The sequence below is a fragment of the Astatotilapia calliptera genome, chromosome 3 (genome assembly GCF_900246225.1).
Source record: "Astatotilapia calliptera chromosome 3, fAstCal1.2, whole genome shotgun sequence".
In the NCBI taxonomy this organism is placed as follows: domain Eukaryota; kingdom Metazoa; phylum Chordata; class Actinopteri; order Cichliformes; family Cichlidae; genus Astatotilapia; species Astatotilapia calliptera.
This window is the reverse complement of record NC_039304.1, coordinates 24,288,493-24,308,857: the sequence shown is the minus strand read 5'-3', so window position 1 is coordinate 24,308,857 and position 20,365 is coordinate 24,288,493. Positions and strand designations below refer to the sequence as shown.

Here is a 20,365-nt window from a genome sequence, read left to right as displayed (position 1 = left end):
ATTAAAAGCCTTTGAAAACCACATAAAGAATGTTGTTGCAATACCTGTCATAAATAAAAGGCTGCTGAACAATAAACATTACGGGAAGTGTTTGTACTGAACTGAAAGTAACAGTAACATACTGGCACTCGACATACTGAGCTGTGAATGAGCACCGAATGCTGCTTGACTGCATCTGGGCACAGATGCAGTTAAAAAGCAAATCACATTATCAGCACCTCTGAATCGCACAGATTTAAAAGCAACATTATACTTAAGTATTTGGTCAATAACAAAAATACAACTCAATACTTTGTAACATAACCTTTGTTGGCAATAACAGAGGTCAAACGTTTACTATAGGTCTTTACCAGGTTTGCACACACAGTAGCTGGTATTTTGGCCCATTCCTCCATGCAGATCTTCTCGAGAGCAGTGATGTTTTGGGGCTGTCGCCGAGCAACACGGACTTTCAACTCCCGCCACAGATTTTCTATGGGGTTGAGGTCTGGAGACTGGCTAGGCCACTCCAGGACTTTCAAATGCTTCTTACGGAGCCACTCCTTTGTTGCCCGGGCGGTGTGTTTTGGATCATTGTCATGTTGGAAGACCCAGCCTCGTTTCATCTTCAAAGTTCTCACTGATGGAAGGAGGTTTTGGCTCAAAATCTCACGATACATGGCCCCATTCATTCTGTCCTTAACACGGATCAGTCGTCCTGTCCCCTTGGCAGAAAAACAGCCCCATAGCATGATGTTTCCACCCCCATGCTTCACAGTAGGTATGGTGTTCTTGGGATGCAACTCAGTATTCTTCTTCCTCCAAACACGACGAGTTGAGTTTATACCAAAAAGTTCTACTTTGGTTTCATCTGACCACATGACATTCTCCCAATCCTCTGCTGTATCATCCATGTGCTCTCTGGCAAACTTCAGACGGGCCTGGACATGCACTGGCTTCAGCAGCGGAACACGTCTGGCACTGCGGGATTTGATTCCCTGCCGTTGTAGTGTGTTACTGATGGTGACCTTTGTTACTTTGGTCCCAGCTCTCTGCAGGTCATTCACCAGGTCCCCCCGTGTGGTTCTGGGATCTTTGCTCACCGTTCTCATGATCATTTTGACCCCACGGGATGAGATCTTGCGTGGAGCCCCAGATCGAGGGAGATTATCAGTGGTCTTGTATGTCTTCCATTTTCTGATGATTGCTCCCACAGTTGATTTTTTCACACCAAGCTGCTTGCCTATTGTAGATTCACTCTTCCCAGTCTGGTGCAGGTCTACAATACTTTTCCTGGTGTCCTTCGAAAGCTCTTTGGTCTTGGCCATGGCGGAGTTTGGAGTCTGACTGTTTGAGGCTGTGGGACAGGTGTCTTTTATACAGATGATTGAGTTCAAAACAGGTGCCATTCATACAGGTAACGAGTGGGGGACAGAAAAGCTTCTTACAGAAGACGTTACAGGTCTGTGAGAGCCAGAGATTTTCCATGTTTGAGGTGACCAAATACTTATTTTCCACCCTGATTTACGAATAAATTCTTTACAAATCCTACCATGTGGATTCATGGATTTTTTTTTTCACATTCTGTCTCTCACAGTTGAAGTGTACCTCTGGTGCAAATTACTGACCTCTGTCATCATTTTAATGGGGGGAACTTGCACATCGGTGGCTGACTAAATACTTTTTGCCCCCACTGTAAGTAGTCTTTAAACCTGTGATGTCACTAAAGGTTTGGTCATTGGATGTAGAATAGGTCGCGATGTGACTGAAATGTAAAATCAGCTCATGAATTCCACGTCAAAGGACACAAACTGTGTTCCAAGAAGAGTCGCCTTTGATAGATGCAACCCTGGTTGTGTTTGTTTTGGATCATTTCCAACTATGCATCAGAGGAACTACCTGAGAAACCCTTTTTTTTCACATGTCACAAGCAGAAGTCATTTTCATTTCCTGGTAGCTTACGTGTCTTTAAATGTAAGAATTTATTCAAAGCAAATATTTTAAGGCTTGTACGCACACATTGTGTTGTCATGTACAGCTCAGTTACCCTCTTTGTTTACTACCAAGTGCCATTTTCACTCTTTTTTTTCCTTCCGCTGTCCACCTCTGCTGGGATGTCTTCCTCTCCTTTACCTTGCACGCCCTCAAAACGCCTAAACAAAACCTTTCCCATCCAAAAATAAACCTATGCAAAACTTACGCAGTGTCTGAACAGAGGAGGAGAAATCAGACCCAGGTATGAAGAAGAAGAAGAAAAGGAGTGGTGCAGGATAAATGAATGAGCGGTATGTCGCCCGTGCTGTTGGAGGAGTTTTAGAAGATGGGTTGGGGTGGCTTCCCCTCTCTTCCTTTACTTTCATTCTTCATAACTGCCATCTACACTTGTGTAGACTACACTACACTTTGGTGCAACTTATCCCAATTTATCACCTGAAATCCCAGCGTTACTTTTCCTGGTTGCCCATTAACCTCAAACCAGCAAGACCAGAGGGATCAAAGCCAACTTTTACACCAGTTGGACCTGATCAACGGCCTTGTAATTTCTCGGTCCGCCTCCGCGTGAACATTAATTTGTTGAGTTTCCCCCTCACTGTGTGTTACCACACAACAGGCAGAGATTCCCATAAGTTTTGTTCTTCTGTGTAAACTATGAATAAAAATATTAGATTGTTCGATTTGCTATCATTTGTGTCAGGACACCTCACAGTGTGCTTTTCCATACACGACTGACCTGATCTGGTAAGTTTAAAGGCCTCATGTGTTAAAACTGGTTAATGTGTAAGTTCAGCAGCTCTGAGTGGCAAAAATCGGAGAGCATGGAAATAAGATACAAATCAAAGTGTTAGTATGCTGATTTTCTTGCAGAAAATAGCCCGATCCCTCCCCTTTGCTTAGGTGCACCAAGCCCACATACCTGGCATCCATCTTTATGTGAGACTGCACAGCATTTTTATTATTTATGCCTCTTACTGAGAATGTATGTCACATTTTGGCTAACTTTACGTTTTACTATTGAACTCACATGCGTCTCAAAAGAGATGATTCACAAAAATACAGATGTGCATGCTCATAGAAACCCAAAGATGATGACCGGACAACAGCAGCTGAAGTAACAGTCAACAGTTGTAATACATGAATGTCAGAGGCTATTGAGGCTGTGGAGAAGTTTCAGCTAAGATGACCTGGGGAGCGTAATTCTTCATACAACTGATGCCAAACTTATAACCTGCACAGGGTCTTGTCTGACTTTTTTGGGATGTGCTGTGGAGTTTTCCCCATGGATCGGGGGGACCCTTTGACACTTTGGGATCTTTGTGATGTCCTTTGCCATACTGCCACACTGGGGTTTGTGCTTTGCCTATAACAAATTGTCTCTGTTTACGTGGGTGGTACTTTTCAAAGTGACATCCACATTATTGGCAGGAACTAAGTTTCCCAGCAGAGCTTTGTATTCTAACAAGATTTTAATCAATATGTTTTTTTTATTGTTGTGGCTGAGTAGGTGTCACAGAGTGAAAGTTAATCAGAGTGGACATATGAATTATGGAGGGACAACACTGGTTGTGTAATCCTAGATGTGTTACTGTGAAGGAGCGTTTCTGTGGGTTGAATGTTGAACTGCCACCTGTTTGGAACGCATCAATATGTCTTGCTGAGGGAATCTGTTATTCCTGTGGGTGTTTGAAGCCAGTTCGGCATCAGCTAATGCAGAAGTCATCCAAACGTCAGTGGCTGTGGATAATTAATGAGTCCCAACCGCTTAATGGACACACAGCTGAACGTGTTGTCTAACCCACGTTTTAGCTGAAAACCTGCGTTCTTTTAGGACCCAAGCTTCACATTGTGTCATATTTAGAATTTGATTTGTAGAGATTTTCTCCTTTCTATATTTTCTTTTTACCCGATCTCTCTTTTTTTTTTACTATAGTTTTGAACTTTTTTTTTGTGATAAGTGATGAGTTTTTTACAGCTCTGTGGAGGAATAATGGTCCACTCATATTTGCAGAATTGTTACAAATGTGGAGAAGTGTAAAAACACATATTGGGTGAAGAAAAGTGAATGTATAAGAAACATGGGAATCCCCAGCAGCCTAGACCTATGGCAGCATAACTAAGGGAGGATTCAGGGTCACCTGATCCAGCCCTAACTATATGCTGTCGCATAAACGAAAGTTTAAAGCCTAATATTAAAAGTAGAGATAGTGTCTGTCTCCCATTCTACTTTTTAATAGTGTAGGAACCACAAGGTAGCAGTCTGAGTGCCAAGTGCTCTAAAGGGGTGATATGGTTTTGAGAGGTCTTTAAGATAAGATGGGGCCTCATTATTCAAGTAAGTATGTATGTATGTAAAGATGTAAGATGTATGTAAGAGAACATTGATCCATCTTTTATTGTTGATCGGTTTTGAAATGTATGACATGAACACCTTCAAGCTTGTGTATCCCACCAGAAAGCATCTGAACAATGTTGGTTTATCGTGTTAACATATCAGAGGATGATGGGAGTTAGTGTCCTTGGTTTTTCCTGTGTTTGCTCCCAAAAGGTGAGATGCTAAACTAAGACTTAAGATATCTGAACACGCCATTTGTAAGTTATCCCACTTATCTTCAGTCAGCTACAGCAAAAATATAAAATAATTATTAATATTTAAAAATACTCCCTCTGGTGTTTTATAGGTGGTGAATCCAATTTCAGGCTCATCACGGCCACTATTTTTACTGACCTACTTATTTTAATTTCTTTCTTTACTTTTAATCCTCTTTAATCGTCTTTGCCCGTCATATATTATTGCAGTAGGTCAGTTTGGGTACTTCATATTTATAGCCTTTGCTTTTTTTTTTTATATATATAACCATAGGTAGGAGCACTGGTCAGGTAGCATACCTGTGTGTGTGTGTGTGTGCAGTTGTTGACAAGAAAAGCCTGCCGTGGCACAGCATATTTTTCCAAGTGTTGGGTGTAGCACCGGTGAAGTATATTTTGGTTTTTGACTGACAGATGCACAATGTTTCTCTTTAATCCTGAGAAGAAATGTAACAAAGGGCCTGCAGGAGAGATGAAACGAAATGAAAAGAAAAAAACAACAAGTTCGACAGCTACAAGGAAGATACGTCATTTTTCATGTGGGATTTATGAACGTCTGTGTGGTGCTCTACAAAAACAAACTAAAACCGACTAATGGCTAAACTTAAACTGTAAGGGAGAGGAATTTACTTTAATCCTCATATTTTTGCAGTCTCCGTGACTCAGTAAAAGAAATCTTGTGTTGTGATATTTCTATTGGGAAGTAAAAGGTCAACAAGGTTGTCAGGCCATAAATCTTTAGATTATTAACTGATTATTAATTCATTTACTATATATCCATCAGTAAAGACTTGTAGTTCTTTGTATATCTGTAGTGTTTGTGTCATTTGTGTCTTTTAAATGCTTTCAAATTCCCTTTTTGTTCATTTCCTTTCTGCAGTGTGATGCATTGAATCAGAATCACTATGGCGTATTTATTCAAACCTTTGCATTGATAAGCTTTTCCTCTGTTGTTCTTCTTTTTATTTCTGCCTCATAGAAAGAAAAAAAACAAACTGCTTCAGCAATAAATTGTTCATTTTGAATATAATATAAATGTGCATGAAGGATTACTGAAGTCAGTCCAATTCAAACACTTCACACTGTTGAGGAAATTTTGACAAAAGAGACCAAAGACCAAAATACGGATTAAAGTCTACACTAGTGGTTACTCTATTAGACTCTCTGTCAACAAAGTCAACCAATCACATGAGCATCAGAACCGGGAAGAAAACAGGCTGGGATTTTCTTACATAACTATCTCTAGGGTTTACAGCAAAAGTATCTGAATCTGAAAAAGAAAACGTGAGCATGCAGTATGCAGTGAGCATCTCTGAATGCTCTTCTGCACGGATTAGGAGGCAATAAATCAGCAGCAACTGTGTGACGCTGTTGTGTTAATATGGACCAAAATCTCTGAGAAGATTTTCCTCTGAGATGTTGTTAAAGCAATGCCATGAAAAAATTAGGTCAGTTCTGAAAGCCAAAATGGTCCAACCAAGTACTAGCAAGGTGTACCTAATGAAGTGGCCAGGAAGTGTATACTACAGTGTCCCAGTCTAAATCTTTAGGACTGCTCCAATAATAATCACAGTATTTCACTGGTACTCTGATAGACTCTGATAAACTAGAACATAACCAATTTCCTTCTTCTTCTCCTGTTGGAGCTGTTAGAGTAGATTTCACTGTTACATCACTGTTATATTAAAAACAACATTTCTCTGCATAATTAGCAACTGTCCTACATAATATAGGATCAAGTAGTTTTCTCCTATAACACAAGACAGTCTGAAAATCTCAACAGTCATCACAACACTGTTTATTTTAATTACAAAAGGAAGGCTGTATAAACAATAACCTGGAAGAAACTATATTATTTGTGGACAGGTTGTTTCTAGATTATATGACTAACCACATACAAAAGGATAGTAGCCTTTATTACTGCAGCAGCACATGACTAAACATAATGACTTATATGTGCAAGGAAAAAGGGAAGGTCCAGAAATTCAGTCATTATCCAGGAAAACAGCAGATTTGCTCGTCGGTCCAAAAGCAAAAGGTGGCGCTGTTGAGCAAAAAAAGTGAATGCAGAGAAAAGTTGCTCAGTTGTGAATCACCAGAACTCATCAACATGACTTTCTTATTTCTGTGAATTTGTTGTGGGTGTTACTCCACAGCTAACCCAGATCAACAGATCCTCCGTCCACACAGTGTTTTCACTTCCTGCCTGAGCTAAAGTCTACACTATTTTATCCTTTGACTGTTTCTAACTAATCTACATAACTACACTGTGACAGGTCAGATGACGATGTACGAAAATTAACATTTGTGATAATTCAACATTTTAGAGACTGTTCAGGAGTCAACATTACAGAATGGTTTTGTTTGTGAGTCTTTCACACCAGACCATTTATTTATATTAATTATATTACAAAAGTTGATTTTATAATTAATAATCAGCATTTACATCAACTTGTATGCTTTTCCACATGAAAGACTAAGTTCAGCGCGGTTTCCCTGAAATTACAGCAGGCCGTTCTCACTCCCGAGGCTTAACATCCCGACGATTTGGAGAACGATTCGCTGTGTTTACAGAAAGTCAGTAAAGGTCAACACTGCCACCTGCTGGCTAACCTGCAAATTATCGCATACATCTGTACATAAAATGTAAAAGCACAGCTTTAAAGTCCATCACTGGTCATTTTGGAAATTGAATCAACAAACTTCTTTATTTTTTTGACTGCACTTTCAACTGGTGTCAATATCCTACCATATCTATCTATCTATCTATCTATCTATCTATCTATCTATCCATCGATCTATCTATCTATCTATCTATCTATCTATCTATCTAGATAGATAGATTATATACACACACACTTATAATTCAAATTAGTTTTTACTGTGCTGTTTAAAACCTAAATCTAATGATGGAACTATGTCAACTATATCCCCGTCAACATCAGCAAGTTTATTTATTTGATGATTTAAAAAGAATCACAAAATGATCAGTTCAATAAAATTAAAATCAGAAATGATTCATGAGATTTTCCAACAAAGCAGACGCCTCCGAGAAATGAAACTGCAAACAGAAAAAATACATTTTTAACAAAATCATGAGCAGTTTAGCCAAGCATAAAGCCTCAATGTGGGTGGAAGCGGCAAAATCCCGCATGAAGTCTAAACTTTACCAAGTAAAAACAAAAATATAAAAAACAACAAAAAAACCTTTGGTTATATATGAAGGTCTTTCCAGCACACACCATGTCATTTCTGGTCTTTGGTTGCTAAAGTGTAACGCTGTGTCAGAGCAATCTCAGCAGGAAAAGCAGCATATTAAAGACTTTGGAACTCAGCTTACTTATCAAATTAATCTAAACACATAGATGTATGCGAACTCAGCGTCTGCAACAAAAAGCTGCTGAAGCAGGTGCTGCCAATAATGGAGAGTAGCACAGGGTCTACAATTATTGCAAAGGGGACCACAGCCCATCAGACATACAGCCTCACAACCAAAAAGATGCAGTGGTTCAAACACTTCTAATCATAACTTGGAGTCTGCATGTTCAATACTTTTCATTTCCCAAGCTCCTTAGATTTAATTATGTTTGATAGAAAATGTTGTCCAGCATAATATAGTGTAGCTTACATAGCTCCTGAGGTTATTGAGGGACTACAGATATGTTCTTGTCCGTCTTGGAACTAGACGTCAGCACACAGTCAAAGAAACCTTTCAAGACTGAGTGTTGAATACCTCACTATGTGACATTTGACTAATTTTACTTCCAGAAACTCATACATCATCATACATCAGTTTCTGTGAAGACGTGTGCGTGCCAACAAAGACCTTTTGCACATACAACAACAATAAACCATGGTTCACTCCTAAACTCCAACATCTTTGTAAGGCCAAGGAGGACGCCTACAGAAGTGGTGACAGGGTCCTGTACAAGCAAGCCAGGAACACACTGACCAAGGAGATCAAAGCAGCTAAAAGCATCTACTCCCAGAAGCTGGAAGAACGGCTCTCAGCCAACGACCCAGTGTCAGTGTGGAGGGGCCTGCAGGAAATCACCAGCTACAGACGCCCCCCACCCACTATTGAAGCAAACAAAGACCTGGCCAACGAGTTAAACACTTTCTATTGCAGGTTTGAGACGGACAGACTCCCACGCCCCACCCTCCCCTCCTCAGGGACATTGCTTCAGACATTGACCCCCAACACACCTTCCACCTCTCCCCCCTTCACCCTTCCCCTCCCCAATCCAGTCTCAACGACCACCCCCACCCTCCCCAATCCAGACCAAACGATCACCCCCACCCTCCCCAATCCAGACTCAACGACCACCACCACCCTCTCCAATCCAGACTCAACGACCTCCACCACACCTCTCACCCCCCTTTCCTCCTCCCTGAAACTCAGAATACACACCGAGGATGTGAGCCGACTATTCCAGAAACAGAAGCCCAGGAAAGCCCCCGGACCAGACGGCATCTCACCCTCCTGCCTCAAAACCTGTGCTGAACAGCTGGCTCCCATCTTTACCCGCATCTTCAACAGATCCCTGGAGCTGTGTGAAGTTCCCTCCTGCTTCAAACGCTCCACCATCATCCCTGTTCCCAAAAAAACCCACCATCACAGGACTGAATGACTACAGACCTGTCGCCTTGACGTCTGTGGTCATGAAATCCTTCGAACGACTGGTGTTAGCCCATCTGAAAGACATTACAGGCCACCAGCTGGACCCTCTGCAGTTTGCCTACCGGGCAAACAGGTCGGTGGATGATGCAGTGAACATGGGGCTGCATTACATCCTGCAACACCTTGACCGCCCGGGAACGTATGCCAGGGTCCTGTTTGTGGACTTTAGTTCGACTTTTAACACCACTGTGCTTCTCTCCTCCAAACTCTCCCAGCTCAGCGTGTCACCAGCTATCTGTCAGTGGATCACCAGCTTCCTGACAGACAGGAAGCAGCAAGTGAGGCTGGGGGAGATCACCTCTGAAACTCGGTCCCTCAGTATTGGTGCCCCTCAAGGATGTGTCCTCTCACCACTACTGTTCTCCCTCTACACTAACGACTGCACCTCCAATAACTCGGCTGTCAAACTCCTAAAGTTTGCAGATGACACCACTGTCATTGGCCTCATTCAGGATGGTGATGAGTCTGCATACCGGCAGGAAGTTGAGCGGCTGGTACTCTGGTGCAGTCAGCACAATCTGGAGCTGAACACTCTTAAGACTGTAGAGATGACAGTGGACTTCAGGAGACATCCCTCAACTCTGCTCCCCCTCACCATATCAGACAGCCCTGTGTCGACTGTGAAGATCTTCAAGTTCCTGGGTACAACCATCTCCCAGGACCTGAAGTGGGAGACCAACATCAACTCCATCCTCAAAAAGACCCAGCAGAGGATGTACTTCCTGAGACAACTGGGGAAGTACAGTCTCCCACAGGAGCTGCTGATCCAGTTCTACACTGCGGTCATTGAGTCTGTCCTGTGCTCCTCCATCACAGTCTGGTATGGAGCAGCCACTAAACAGGACAGGAGCAGACTGCAGCGGACTGTACGGGCAGCAGAAAGGATCATCGGCGCCCCCCTGCCCTCCATCCAGGATCTGTACCTCTCAAGAACCAGGAAACGGGCAGGGAAAATCATCACAGACCCCTCACACCCTGCACACAGACTTTTTGATCTGCTGCCCTCTGGCAGACGGTACAGAAGCCTGCAGACCAGGACCACCCGACACAGGAACAGTTTCTTTCCCCTCACCATCTCCCTTCTTAACAGTTGACCTGTCACACTGCTCCCACTGCCAGACTGCAGCTGCACCTTATGTACATTTTGCAGTATTCATTCCACCTCATTCATTTCTGTATTTTATGTATATAAGTTTAGATTTGTTATTTATAGTTGGTTTACACAGCTTTGTGTATGTATGTGTAATGTGTGTATATAGACACTTGTGTGTGTGTGTGTGTGTGATTTACATTGCTGTGCTTGAGAGCCACCATCTACCGGAACCAAATTCCCTGTATGTGTCTGCACATATACTTGGCCAATAAACACGATTCTGATTTTAGCACCTCACCTTCTTTTCTACATCATGTGGTACCATGGTGATGTTCTCTGATAAGATGTGAATGTGTTTCGTAGTACAGAAACTCAGAATAAAACCCAGATTCTGCTCCATAGTCTAGGCCTCTGGTGTCCTTGCAGTAAAATGAGTGATCCTTCCTGTTTATACTTCACTTTATGTGATCATATGCAAACACAGCCTTTCTTAACATTTGATTTAATTTTTAAAATTCAAAACACTGCTGACATTCCTCTTGCTCGACACAGGTAAAGTTTCTTGCTTAGAGATGGTAATAAAAAATTACATATCAGGATGTAATAAACTTTTCTGGCCCTTACCAGATCTTAAAATTAGGTAAATGCAACATCAGATGAACAAAAACACGACATATTACAACATGACATTGTTTGTTTAATAAAACTAAACCAAAATGCAAAAACAATGTGTAAAAAGAACCCCAAATGTTCTACAAGCTATGAATCAGTAGCTTGTAGAACCACCTTCAGCAGGAATGACTACGTATGCACTTTAGCAGCCTCAGATCACTGTAGAGGAATTTTAGCTCACTGTTCTTTACACAGTTAAAGGGTTCAGAGCTGGACTTTAACTCTCTGCAACACAAGACCCAGTTTCAGTAAAGACAGACAGATGGCCTCACATTTGAATAGTTTGGTACACAGAGGTGGTCATGGTCGACTCAGTGACCACACCACCGTGTCTGACAGCTGATTGGTGTTTCTGCTGATGCTGTGCTCGTTTTCTCCAAACATGGTGCTGTGCATTATAGCTAAACATCTCCACCTTGGCCGGGTCAGAAGTCTTGTTCAGATACACTTTAATCAACCTAAGCCATGCTGTCACATTGTTTTTAGAAGCAGAAGAGACTTTCTGCTAGCAACCCTTCCAAACAAGCCATACTCGTCAAGTCTTTTTCTGTTTTTTGTTTGTTTGTTTTTTTGCACTCTTTGAACATCGCACAGTCCGACCTTGGGATCATGAGACGTCAACTTCTGGGAAGCGTGTGGCATTGTGTTAACTCACAGGTGAGAGCTCTGGACCTTAAAAATGGTCAAACCTCTGCTTTTATAGAGGTCCACACACATGCTGATGATAAATTAATCAAATGAATTTGACTAGCAGGTGCTGCTAACCTCCTGCATTTTGGCTTAGCTTCTGTTAAATTGGGACAAAGTGTAGTAGGCCGTGTGTTTTTACACATCCAAAGTTGCCTTTCCCCATTTTTAACAACTGGTGAGGACCAGATGATTATTTTATTATGTCCTGATATAAAAAAAAAAAAAAAAAAAAACCCTTAGAATTGAATGAGGATCTGCTTTTTTACCATTACTACAAACCCGTCTCTTGACATTTCTAACATATACATGACTAATTTTAATTATTTTGATTTCTTCCATTTATCAAAATTAATCTGCCATTAGAAGTTCTTACAAATGCTGTGGTCCTACTGAGGTTTTGCCATTGGTTTCTGCAGGAGAATGAGCTCAGCAAAATCCCACACAGCTCCTGATCCCCTAGAAAGGGGGCAGATGTACTTTGCAGCCTTTGAGGCCAACTCTGGAGCATCCCCGGGTACTGCACTCAAACCTGCCAGCTTCAGCAATTTCTCATCTGCTTGATCAAAACCTGAGGGGGGGGAACAGAAAAACATAGTGAGGCTAAACTGAAATGATAACTCTCAAGAAATAAGAGTGCAGTTGTTTTACCCATGAATGCCACATGTTTCCAGTCCAGACTCTTGTTCTTCATGACCTCTTGCAAATCGTTCAGCGGCTTCTTTCCCACCTCCATGACCTGGCACCCTGTCCTTTTTTGAAGTTTGGCAGCCAAAGACTGGGCCACAGCGTCATCACTGGAGGTCAACAGAATGACCTTGTGAAACAAGACAGAGGGCAGTTTGTGGGCAATGTTATACATGACGGGTCAGTTTACTCAATTCTGTTCAGACAGCTGATGAAAAAAAGCCAACCTCCACTTGTTTTTCCTGCAGCATGTGAATAGCAGATGTGTTTCTGGTATTACTAGACAGAGCGTTGATTCCTTCTGCTAAACATGCAGAAACATTGCAGAACAACAGGCGGACTACCTTACCGGGGTACCCGTACCTGATTGAGGAAGCACAGATTAAATGAGAAAAAGGAGTCGATAGTTGATTAAAAGCAGACTGAGAGGCGCTTCTCACCTGAGAACCCTCTGTTCTGCAACAGGCCAGTCGATGTCTCCATCTATGTCCACACTGAACTCCGGCAGCATCTCATAGTAGATCGACTTACCGCCCTAGAGAGGTGAAAATGCAAGGGTGAGAAAAATATGCAGTTACCTGAATGAAAGATGGTGTAGTTTCATGCACTGGTACTTGAGGCACAGTTTTGCCCCATTACCTGCAACTGTCCCGTCTTAATGAGATCTTTTGTGGTGAAGTAAAACGAGCCATTCTCACACAGCTCTCCGGGCCAGTCCTGACGCCGCGGCCGGTTGGCTGGGTCCAGATTTATAGCCTCAGTTTTTTCATCAGCTAGGAGGAAAGAGGCTCAATTACATAAATTGAAGGATTAAAAGTATATGACTGAATAGAGTTTCAAAAATCAAACATAGTGGAAACTCAGGCTATCATTGCAGCAGCCGTGTAACTAAATTTGGAAAGAGGAAAAACATAAAATGAACCTAATAACAGAGTTATCGGTTGTTATCAATTTGATAGTGAGTGCTCATTTTCTGTATTTCATGTATCCAGAATTTTAAAAGCCAAGGCAAAACCTTCATCACTCAGGACTAGGATCTTCATCTCGCCGATCTTTCCATTTTTAGTTTCACCTTCAGGTAATCAATTCTTTCCTCTATTGGTGAAGTGGTACTAGCTACAACATGAGCCCAAAGCATTCCCGATCCGTACTTGTGTACATAGGTTTTCCATGAAAATGAGAACAGCACGTTGCCACTCCTCAGTCCGCCAGTCTTCCTGAAAGCCTTTTGCAGTTACACCAGGAGTTCAGATTTCTACTGAAGAACAACAAGCAACTCTAAAAAGATTTCTTGATCTTCCAGACATCAACTAATGCAACATTTATAGTCCTGCATTGCTATAAGTCTTTGACTAGACAGTGAGGATGACTGTGGGAATTTAGGGAGCAAAATTCTTTGTTTAATGCAAAGAGCTTTAACTAGAGGAACAGAACAAAAACAGCCAGATGGTTGTTCCTCATATTTGAGGCCAAGCCCCTCTAAGACAGTAAACCACTTTAACATGTAAAGTTGGGCCTGCTGTGACAGACAACCTACACACAATACCACCATACCAACTGATATCTAATTAATTAATTGATGTCACTCTAACATCTAAAATTCAAAGGATGTGAGTGATCAGTTGTTTGTTCAGACAGGAGAATATTCGAGTTGCATTGGTAGGATTTGTTTCATCCCAGTTAATAAGTTACTAAGGTGGAGGTCCACTGGCACATTCAAAGTAGGTCCACACTGACAAAAAAAAGAAAAAAGATTTTGCAGAACTGACAGACTGCAACTTGTAAAGATATGCACATAGATCTATTTAGCAAAACAACAAATAAAACATCAACGAACCAAGACTGTCTAAAATTACTTCGAATAGGCTGTTGTAATGTCATTTACAGATACAATATAATGTCAATATTATTCACTCACTTATCCAAATAATTGAATTCAGGTGTATAAAATCAAACACCTACTATTACACCTACAGGATGCTACCTGTGCGGCAAGTCCAGTTGTGAAATTTCCTTGCTATTAAATATTTCACAGTCAGCTGTTTGTGGTTTTATATCCAAGTGGAAGCAACTGAAAGACAGCAACTCGCCTACAAAGTGGTAGGCCACATAAAATCACAGAGCAGGCTCAGCTAATGGTGAGGCACACAGTGTGCAGAGGCTGCCAATCGCTTCAGACCTCCAAACCTAACATGGCCTGTAGACTAGCTCAAGAACAATGCATGCTATGAACAACTGTCTGTGAACTCAGCATGCACATAACAGTCAAACATGTGTTAACTTACATAATTCATCTACCTCCTTCCACCGAAACTGGTGTCTCCTGACCACTGAAAAGACGGAGTCATAGCCGTCCTCTGTGATCTTTTTTAAGGCCTCCTTCACATCAAACGGGTGGAGGCACGGGGATGTAGCCTGGATGTTGCAAACTATATCCACCTCTGTGAAAACAAAAGCCAAAGAATTTTCAACTGTGTGGCAGAAGAATGATGCTCGTGAAACAACAGCGTAAAAATGGATTCTTTGACACGTCAGCAGTTTTGCGTGATGGGAGGGGCAGCTGTGGGTTGCAGGTGTACCTACCATTATGGTATTCGAGGAACTCTTGGATAGTTTCTAATGATGAAGTAGAGTCTCTGGAGACTTCAGGACTCCTCTGGTGCACCTGAGCACCCCATGCCTCAGCAACTTTCTTAATCTCGGCATGGTCCGTTGATACCCACACACTGTGAAAGAAAAGACGCGTTGCTGTTGTTTTTATTGCATTTCACAGAGGCATGTTGCAACAACAAGAAAGTTGTAGAGAGCCCTCTGGTGAAAAAACTACACAATATAAACACTCATAGCATGGTTGAAGGGTGCTTCTCTTCTTCACGTTTCATTTTTATTTATCGGACACTATAAAGGCCCATACTGACAGATGGACAAATTGATAACAGTGGGCAAACATATCCACCAACAAATAAGTCGGCTGAGTAACCCCATCACTCAGACCGCTCACACATGGACTCTATACACACACATAGTCCTTTGCGCTACTTCTAAGCACTTTGTTCTCCAATTTCTCCCTTTCTCTTCTTTTATAAATCCCTCTTGATTGTGTTTATGACGAATCTGTGGATGCAACACGGAGAGTGGAATATGTAAACAAATCTAACCAGTAATAATAACCCGTAAAAAACATTTAGCCTGGAACACCGACTCAGAGTAGATTGATGAGCCATTCGTTAATACTTAAAGAGCCACCTATAACAAACAGGGAAATGCGCAGTAGGGTACAATGATCATCCCATGTGGATCTAATTTGAACTGGTGGTTCCACAGGGACATGGAGGAGTCTCGAGTCCAGCAGACACAGAGATCTGAGCTCCTTGCAGCTCTAATTTAGTTTGAAATCACCGTCACACATTTGCAACGTACCTATCAAACACTTCGGAGTCCACAGCAGCCCTCAGCACCCATCCCATGAGGGGGACACCGGCTAAGGGCTTGATGTTTTTAAGCGGAATGCCTTTGCTTCCCCCCCGTGCCAAAATGAGAGCAGCTACATGTCTCTTCTGGTTCTTGTTGGAAGAAGCAGCTACTTGTCTCTTCTTCTGTTTCATGTCGGAAGAAGCAGCTCCGTCCGCATCGTTGTCATCGTGTCTTCGCTTAGCGGACATTAAAGCGGTTCTTGTGGTTAAAAACAGACTTTTGGGGCAAAAGGGAGGAAATGAAGCTGCTGGAAACAAATTCTTCTTCTTCTTTATAGGGTTTACTGGCGGTTAGCAAACAGCAAAATGGTGCATTACCGCCACCAACTGGCGTGGAGTGTGGACCGAAATGACAGAGAAATAAATAAAAAAAAATCCTCCCAAACAAACGAGTCTGCCTTAAAAACGAAAATATGGCCTGCTAGCTTTCACTCACTGAGTTCTTGCGAAATAAATCAACCAAGTCCAGTTTTACTTTAATATCGTCAAGCTTTTTGATCAGTTGTCTTCTTTCATCATCATGCTTCTGACACTGCAATAAAACATGCAGTCATGCTTCGCTGTAAAGGTCTCGGTCGTTGTGTCTTTGGGCGAGACACTTCACCCGTTGCCTACTGGTGGTGGTCAGAGGGCCCGGCAGCCTCGCCTCTGTCAGTGCGCCCCAGGGTGGCTGTGGCTACAATGTAGCTTACCATCACCAGTGTGTGAATGTGTGGATGGCTGGATGTGTAAAGCGCTTTGGGGTCCTTAGGGACTAGTAAAGCGCGATATAAATACAGGCCATTTACCATATTACAGTCCCATTTTCCTGTATGGCTCTTTCCTGTTAAAAATAACCTGCTGCCCAAAGCTAAGTTGTGATTTAACTGTCTCATCTCTGCTGTTTTCCTTTGGATTTTGTAAAACCATCTTCCTTTTTCTCTCTTCGTACCATTGCTTTTGCCACCTTTCCTTCATTTTCTGCTTTATTATGCCCTTTTTCATTGTCCCGCTGACACCGATAACCACATCCTCTGAAAGACTTTTTGTGGCTTTCATTCCCTTTAACTCCACAGTGTGCTGGTACCCAAAAAAGGTCTCCTTAAGCCAAATCAAGTGTTTTGTGAATTTCTATCAGGATGTCTGCTCTGCTGTCTGAATTACAGCACTGTAAACCGGTTAATGATGAACTTGACTCTAGGCATATCACTGCTCTTTATGGCCTTGTGTCTTCTCTATTGAGTAGGTAAAAGGTATTGAAAGCATTTCACCTGTGTATACTGATGCCCCAACCAGAGGCCGATATACTGGGGTGGCGTGTGGCACCCAGGTTTTGCATATGACAATATTGCTTATTAATATAAGCTAGCACTAAGACTTTGAGCTTAGCTACAATTAAAGCAGAATATGAATTCAAAAACTGCATATATTGCATTATGTTACTGTCTCCCATTTAAAAAAAAAAAAAAAGGTTCAGCGCATAGTCTGAAACTGCATTATTTCTATATTTATATAAATATAGAAACATTTTTATTTCTATATTTATTTATTAATCAACATCACTGGCAATTTAGATTACAACAGAGGTGCTTGATTGCTAAACTCTGGAAAAGCCATGAAGGTGTGAGTTATTAACCTAATAAATCATGAAAAAAAGAAAGAGGTTTGTTCATGACAGTGCAGATTTTTGACATTTTTTTGTAAATTTAAGCATGAAAAAAAAGATTATTTCTGTGTATGTGTATACTTGCTGTACTTGATGTATTTTAACCAATGATATAGTACACAAAGAATATAACACCTGCATATGTGTAAAGAAATGGCTTTGATTTTGGCACCCTAAGAAACTTTCTCTAGATCCGCCACTGACCCCAACACTGATCCTTTTCCTGCTTTGGCATGAAAACCATGCGCAACAAATGCCATTGCAGCTGGGTTTGTTGGCTTTGGTGCATCTGTATATATTTGGACATAACTGTAAAACTGACCCATGCATGCAAGTTTAAAATGATACTCACTGTCCACACAGAGCTCTTTATCCCTCCTTTCTCTTCCCAGCAGGGTTTAAGCACATCTTGTGTTGGATGATCTTGTCCGTGTCTCCTGGCATTTCTCCGTCTACCTGTAACCCTACTGCTGGGTTGTTTTAAATTATTTTTGGTATTAAAAGATTATTGCAAACTCTTCTCTGATCATCTTTTTTGTCCTACACTTACCTTCACCTGAGCTGTTTTCCTCTATGAACTTCGTTTGCTGCTCCGTGTTCCTAAAAACTTCCTTCCTCTCTTCTGCTTCTCCCACCATGAACCGTCCTGTCACCATACCGCCGCCTGTCTCACTAATGCTAACCGGCAAAGCCCGTGATCCAAACCCCCAAAATCCATGGCTTCAATTTGTAGTCGTTTTAATCTCGCGTGTCTTTCTACCTTCAGCGTCCAAACTCTTAATACCGGCGCTGACTGACCTTAAAATCCAGGAAGCATGTCAAAGCAGTCATCCCCAGTGTGCACGCGCCTTCTAGTGGTCCGCGAAGGTACTGCAGGTGGCCCGCAGTAATGACAGAAACGATTGCATATTTATATACATGTATTCATTTATATAAAAATCGACTTAAAGCTGCTTTCTGATGTTACATTCCTCTCACCTGAATTTCCCTTACACGGTAGTTTGTTTGGGGGATGACACACTGGCCTTATTAAATCCCCTCAGTCAGTTTGCAGATAGGAGCTTTGGTTTGTATCAATTTTGATACATCTGGTATTTTTGGTGCAATTTATTGCTTCAAAATTGAATATGGAATTAATCCAGGTTTTTGAAGAAAAAAATCCATACAAAAATCATGCCAATTGCAAAAGTCGCCATCAAGTGTGGGATTTACTGAGGAAATGCTCTGCCCCCACTGCTGTGCTACATAGGTCTGAACACCCTCAGCGAGATAACTGAAAAGAGTGGCTACACATACCGATTATGGAATGGAGCAGTCTTGAGCCACATCCTCTCTGACATTAAGATGTATGCCAGGAGGGAACAAGTTACTGATTGACTGATCCACACCACTAGTATGGATGCCTACCCTTACATGTGAGAAATGTGTTCACCTGAAGCATGATTGCATGCTCCCTCCCTTCAGTGTTGGTGGGGATGAATAGAATAAAATCATTCTATTTTATACTATTTTCATATTCATCTTTGGAGGACACAAGGCCCTGCGTTGGCTAAGCATTTGACCTTGTTAGTGCCCAAGTTCAAAGCTAACCTTGAAAAAAATTTCAAGAAATTGTAAAGAGTAATACAACATCAAGGTGATGCCATAACTACCTGAAATTATCATATTTTAATTGAAACAGGCGGATGTCAACATGTTGTAATGAAAACATCCCAAAACATCCAAGTATTAGTTTAGCTCTTGCCCTTCAAGGGCAGTTGTGCTCTCTGGGTGCTCTTGTTGTTATAGTCATTATGTAATATTTCCTCATACCTCTCCTTTAGGCTACATGCATTTCTTTGTAGTAGATCATTAATTTATCCTTTTTATCACAAAGCCATCGGACACTTGCTGAACAGGACTTGCAGACAACACCATTCATCCATGCCAAAAATTAAATATTGACTCAAACATCCTAGTCAAAGGCACACACCTGCAGTGCAAACAGAATTTAGAAAGGCACCACTGCTGCTCTGTGTGGTTTTCCTCTCATAGCAGCTGGACAGAGGGAAATAAAGCGAAAAGCCTCTGTTTGAATCCAGAGTATACAGAAATATGAATTTATTTAGATTTTTAAAAGAGACAACCCCATTTCCTTTCATTGATCAGGATATTACATCTGATTTAAAAAAAAACCTTGTACTTCATCGTCTCATGGAGTGTTTTTACTAATCTTTCTGGAAGCAGCCCTGTAGAGACTCCAGCAGGTTTGATTTTCAACCATATCTCCAAACACACACAACCTCAGAGAGACTTTCTTATAGATTAGTAATTTACACCTCACACCTCACATTGTTAGGTGCATCTTTACATTTACTCGTTAACCCAAATATCTAATGAGCTAGTCACATGGCATAAGTGGTCAACAGAGCCTGTTTAGATTCAAACCCAGCATCAAAATGAGGAAGAAAGGGGACTTTGAACTTGACATAGTTAGTGGTGTGAGTATGTCAAAAGATTACAGAGGATGGTCTGAAAAGAGAACATTTCCAAAATTGAGGAATTGTTGATGCCAGAGGTCAGAGGAGAGGGGCCTGATTGCTTTGAGCTGACAGGAAAGCAGCAGTAACTCGAATAACCACTCATTTGGTGCAGAAGAGCATCTCTGGTCTGGTCAACAGCAGCAGAAGACCACACCAAGTGCCACTCCTGTCAGTTAAAAACAGGAAACTCGGGCTACAATTGATACAACCTCACCAAAGCTGGACAATAGAAGACTGGAAAAACTTTGCCTGGTCTGGTGAGTCTCAATTTCTGCTGATACATTTGAATGGTAGGGACAGAATTTGGCATAAACAAAATCAAAGTATGGATCCATCCTAGCT

At 41.6% G+C, this 20,365-nt stretch overlaps 1 protein-coding gene across 1 annotated transcript; it reads right to left on the bottom strand.

The window, feature by feature from the left end:
* Positions 1 to 10,823: 10,823 nt before the first annotated feature.
* On the bottom strand, positions 10,824 to 16,174 carry LOC113019041 (N-acylneuraminate cytidylyltransferase-like). The gene is made up of 8 exons (XM_026162521.1): positions 15,804 to 16,174; positions 14,967 to 15,109; positions 14,669 to 14,824; positions 13,023 to 13,156; positions 12,824 to 12,918; positions 12,611 to 12,746; positions 12,348 to 12,513; positions 10,824 to 12,267 (listed from the first exon to the last, which is right to left on the bottom strand). The coding sequence occupies exons 1-8, from the start codon at positions 16,043 to 16,045 to the stop codon at positions 12,086 to 12,088; spliced, it is 1,254 nt and encodes a 417-aa protein (XP_026018306.1). The 5' UTR covers positions 16,046 to 16,174; the 3' UTR covers positions 10,824 to 12,085.
* Positions 16,175 to 20,365: the final 4,191 nt, after the last annotated feature.